The sequence below is a fragment of the Perissodus microlepis genome, chromosome 18, assembly GCF_051167445.1.
Source record: "Perissodus microlepis isolate ML-2025 ecotype Zambia chromosome 18, ASM5116744v1, whole genome shotgun sequence".
NCBI lineage: Eukaryota > Metazoa > Chordata > Actinopteri > Cichliformes > Cichlidae > Perissodus > Perissodus microlepis.
The window spans coordinates 11558203-11562633 of NC_140478.1; the positions used below are offsets into that span (position 1 = coordinate 11558203).

Below are 4431 nucleotides of genomic sequence, written 5' to 3' on the forward strand. Positions count from 1 at the left end.
AAATATTCGATGTTCAGAGTGACTCAGCAGCTAACTGAACTTTGCTCTGTGTTTAAACAACAGTGAACTTTTCCCTGCAGTAGCACATGACCACCAGGTGCCGATCACAAAAAGGGAAAAACATCCAGCATAAACTTCAAAGGAAGTCAAAAGTGGTATTACAGGGCTTGCATCAGCCCTCCGCTGCTCACATCTTAAAATAACCTTTCTCTTTCCATCACAGAGATGCCACGTTACATCAGTCAGCATCACTTCCTGCAGTCACAAGCCGGGCGACCTTTCACACGGTGCCAGCTAAAACTGTAAAAACACAGGGCCTGTGGGAAATTTTCTAGGGCAGGGGAACATTCTGATCTAGGTAGCACTTAGAAGTGGCTTTAAGTGCACTTTGCATTTCTGAGTGCAGTGGAGGCTTCTGGGTGATGTAGTAAAAACAGAGACCAGCTGAAGCATTACTGAGGCACTGGGTTTTGTTTTCAAGTCCAGTCCTCTGCTATATGCAGCTCAAACTGTGAGATTTAAGCAGAGCACAAAACCCACCAAACTGGCAAAGAATTAGTAAATTCACTCTGACTACAGAGAAGCAAGCCAGTCGAGTTGAGCAGCAGTAAATAATTCACACAGAGGCTGAACTGGATTGTGCAACTCAAGGACAGGCTTCTGCCCTTCTCGTGATTATGACTGTGCACTTTTAGAAGGGGATTGCCCGCCTGACTCCAGCCCTGTGACATCATCAAAACTCAACTCCAGAGAGATCACCTGCATGTGACATAGCTGGAAAGGGAAAGGGTGAGGGGGTGGCGGGAGCGCTCCAGATCATCTTGCACGAGGTTGCGTGCCAAAACCTTGTTTAGAATACGCTCCAAGTTTTTTTCCACTCCTGTTTCCAGTAAGGACTCTCTGCACATTATTGGTCCTGAGGGGAGAAGCCAGCGTATTCTGAGCAAACCCTCAAGAGACCTGCAATAGTTCTCAATATTTTATTTTATTTTTTTAAATGGTGTGGTACGTGATCCCCCCCCCTCCTGAGGAAGTCAGCTAGTGAAAATGCAAACTGCCAACAACAAATCAGAGTATTGGTGAAACGGGAACCTGTTTGGATGAATGAGCAAGGTCCTGCTGACCGAGGCAGAAGCTAGAGCAGAGAGAGCTGCGAGGATTATTGTTCTCTTCAGCTCAGAGATGGCACTGAGGCCAACATGACCCCTGTGATCCACTTGCTAAAGGTCCCATTTCAGCTCGGCTTTGCTAAAATTTCCAGAAATGCAAAGGAGAGATCAACAAACGCAGTTCTTGTTCCAAAAACAAAATACTTTTATTGACACCAATACAGATAAGTGTCTCGTATTCAGATATTACAAAAAAAAAAAAAATTATATATATATATAAATAAAAAAAAGAAAAAAGAAACATAAATACACTTAAATATAATTAGAAATAATTTAAATTGTAACAAAGGAACTATTTCACTTGTGGCAAGAAGCCAGCTGGTATTAGAAACACTAGATACACAGAATGTCTTCACTGGATGTGTAGCCCTTCCCTTTTTTTCTCTCTTTTTTAAATATAAATTATCACAACAGCAAAGTGAACATTAACAGTTTTTAATCAAACAAGTGAAACTGCAGTAGGTCCAGTGTTTCAACGAGTGCTTTGTTTCTGCAGAGAGAGGCCGAGGCCTTGGTCCACTCAACGGCTCCACGTTCTGGTTTCCCCACACTTTTCTGACTTCTCCGTCACAGAGTCCTTTACCAAACAAACACATGATAGTGTCCGTCTGTACTGTGTCCAGCCAGTGTCACATTTAAAGAAAGAAAAGAAGAAGAAGAAGAAAAAAAAAAAGCATGCCATTTCCACCTTGTGATGATACAAGAACCTCGCCGTCTCATCTCGATTGCCAAGGCTGACAGACGCAACTCCAAACAGTCCTGTAAAAATCCAACCCCCTGCTTTTTTTCCTCCTCATCCTTTAAATACATCATCTCATACAGACAGCAAGGTTTTTTTTCCCCCTCTTTTCTTCCAGGAATTTTCTTCCCCCCCAAATCAGCAGTGCTTTGGAATTTGATCTTTGGATGGTAATCTGTGTCCATCAGGGTTCACGCCTCTCTTTGTGTGCAGATAAAATTCGTCTCTGGACACATTTTTGTCGCTGGTTAAAGTTCATCGTTCAGGCAAGTTGATGATGGGTACCCACTGGTCCATGCAGCGGCTCTCTCTGCAGAATCTGCTCAGTTTGCTCAGAGCTGGGTCCTTCCATGATGTAGAATGTGGGCTCTAAAAATATATATAAACAAAAGTATGTAAATGCCTGTTCATTTGTTTACTTCAAAGTACAGATAGTTCCTGTATGTGCTGGTAGATTCAAGGTATTTTCCTCCACCGTGATTCCTCAGAAGTCATGAGGGAGGAGTCATATTCATGTTTACTAAATTCACAAGAACAAGTACTGACATGTTTCCCATGTGAGTAAGAGTTTCAGGCATGTGCACAAAATTCTTATGGTTTTAGCTATAAAACCACATAGATAGAGGAGGAGAAACTTACAGTGACAAGGACACAGTGGAGGTCCAAAGGTTCGCCCCCGCTCTGTTTTCCACCTCCCCCACCACCCAATATTTGTGCCAGGCGCCTGGTGTTGTTGACTTTCAGGATGTTGATGTCATTCTCGCAGCAAAAAGCCTGAATGAGAGTAAAGTGGATCTGCAGGGCCACGTCTTTAACGTCCTCTTCATCTGCAGCCAGGACGCACAGAACCACATTATCAGGGTCTCTGTGGGAAAGAGAGAGAGGCGCTGTTAGTCTATGAGGTCATGCATGTACATGCTGCATGGGCTGCTTTCACACAGGGGCAACTTGTTGCAAACTTCAGGACAGATACGTTGCACTTACACATTGAGCGACTTGGCAGCCTCGTAGACGCCGACTGTAATGCCTCCCTGTGGCAGCGCAGAGGTGAGGACTTCCTCCAAAGCTTTGGCCACCGTGTCCATTCTGCAACACACAGTTTGACTTTAACAAACGTTGCAACAGCAGTTTTAACACACACACACACACATAAACCCAAGGAAAACCCCCACCGTACTCTGTCTGGGTAGCGTTAGCTAACCGGACTCCTAGCTAACCAGCCGGTATTCCCTGACTTCGAGCACAACTGACAGCCGTGCAAAGTTTGTTTAACCACTAAAAATAAAAAACAAGCTAACTCTTGTCAGTTTTGCGGTTTGAGTCCCTTTGACTAGCTTTAATTAGCTCTTCAGTGAGAAGTCTGGTGTTTTTCGGTCACCTAAAAGCACACAGCAGCACCTACGTTAGCTAAGTGGAGACCGGGGCTCGCGACCGGAGCGGTTAACTGAAAAAACACCGGACTGTAGCACCGACAGCTCGCTGAGAAACACCGTCCACACAGCAGCTGCAGGCAAACCCCCCCACAAACCTGGATTTATCTTTATCGTGCACTTATCTAATTAATGCACGCGATTAGCTGCACATAAACCACAGCAAGCTTTAAAATACAAATAATCCAAATTATTTACCTTTCCTGAGAATAATCCGCACTTAGTTCCTCAAATGTCATGTTGTACATAAAATCCAAATCCACCTTTAGCGCAAACAGTACAGTGCTGGTGAGGTATCCTAGTGTCTTCTCGACTTGACACACTTTTTTTTATCTTTACTCCACTGTGCTGCAACTGAGAGATAAATCTAGCAACTTCACATTATAAGAGTCCGAGAGAAAGCCCGGCTCTCACCATTGGTGGTATGCTAATTCTCCTGCTGTGGGATTGGACACACAGGACAGCAGGCGTGTCTGTCTCCTGTCTGGTTACTACCGCAACTACAGCTGTCTGCTGACCTCCCAACAATTACACAAAACTACTATTCACTCATATTTCCTCACTAACCTGGCTGCAGCTATGTATGTATGTATGTATGTACAAAGCTTTAGCCTTAATGTTGCCGGTGACCCACTACTGAAGCCAAACCTTGTCCAACACAGGTATGATTTTATGATGATACAATGACGTAAAGCAACGTTAGAGCAGCCCGACACGAAACAACACGCTATGTTTGAAACTTCATCACTGAAAGCGAGTGTTTAATGAAACAAAGTGTGAAAAATCTGCTGCAGAACTCACCCTCACTCCCGGACAGGACACAGCGGACATCAGGACAACTGCATGGCAACGGGACGCCGCTTAGGAAAGCTGCCCTCTGATTGGTCGACAGTAGAGCGTGCGAAAACACACCGAAACCGCGCGCGAGATCTAAAAAGGACTGGCGCGAGAAAGACCAGCGAGTGGAGGCAAGACTCTTGTGACCCACTTACATCACCTGAGCTACTAAAGCAACGGTTCCTTCACAAAACAGCACTGCCCATCCCTTCCTGTTTCATTTAGATTTAAGCTTTGATTCCAAAGTAAGAATTTT

General features: G+C 44.5%; 1 protein-coding gene across 2 annotated transcripts; it reads right to left on the reverse strand.

Moving 5' to 3' along the window:
• Positions 1 to 1397: 1397 nt before the first annotated feature.
• On the reverse strand, positions 1398 to 4208 carry gadd45aa (growth arrest and DNA-damage-inducible, alpha, a). Of its 2 annotated transcripts, none has more exons than XM_084913263.1 (4): positions 4140 to 4208; positions 2893 to 2994; positions 2548 to 2773; positions 1398 to 2277 (listed from the first exon to the last, which is right to left on the reverse strand). In XM_084913263.1, exons 2-4 carry the CDS (start codon positions 2991 to 2993, stop codon positions 2164 to 2166), a joined length of 441 nt encoding a protein of 146 aa, XP_084769389.1. In that variant the 5' UTR covers position 2994; positions 4140 to 4208; the 3' UTR covers positions 1398 to 2163. The 2 variants fall into 2 exon arrangements, with proteins under 2 accessions (XP_084769389.1, XP_084769388.1); XM_084913262.1 differs by lacking the exon at positions 4140 to 4208 and adding an exon at positions 3537 to 3711 and having other exon boundaries at positions 1399 to 2277.
• Positions 4209 to 4431: the final 223 nt, after the last annotated feature.

Excerpts from the sequence above, each read along its gene's own strand:
- gadd45aa (XM_084913262.1), bottom strand. The coding sequence starts at position 3,586 with ATGTACAACATGACATTTGAGGAACTAAGTGCGGATTATTCTCAGGAA. Across the intron at positions 2,995-3,536 it reads GCGGATTATTCTCAGGAAAG|AATGGACACGGTGGCCAAAG; the intron begins GTAAATAATTTG and ends TGTGTGTTGCAG. Across the intron at positions 2,774-2,892 it reads GCTGCCAAGTCGCTCAATGT|AGACCCTGATAATGTGGTTC; the intron begins GTAAGTGCAACG and ends TCTTTCCCACAG.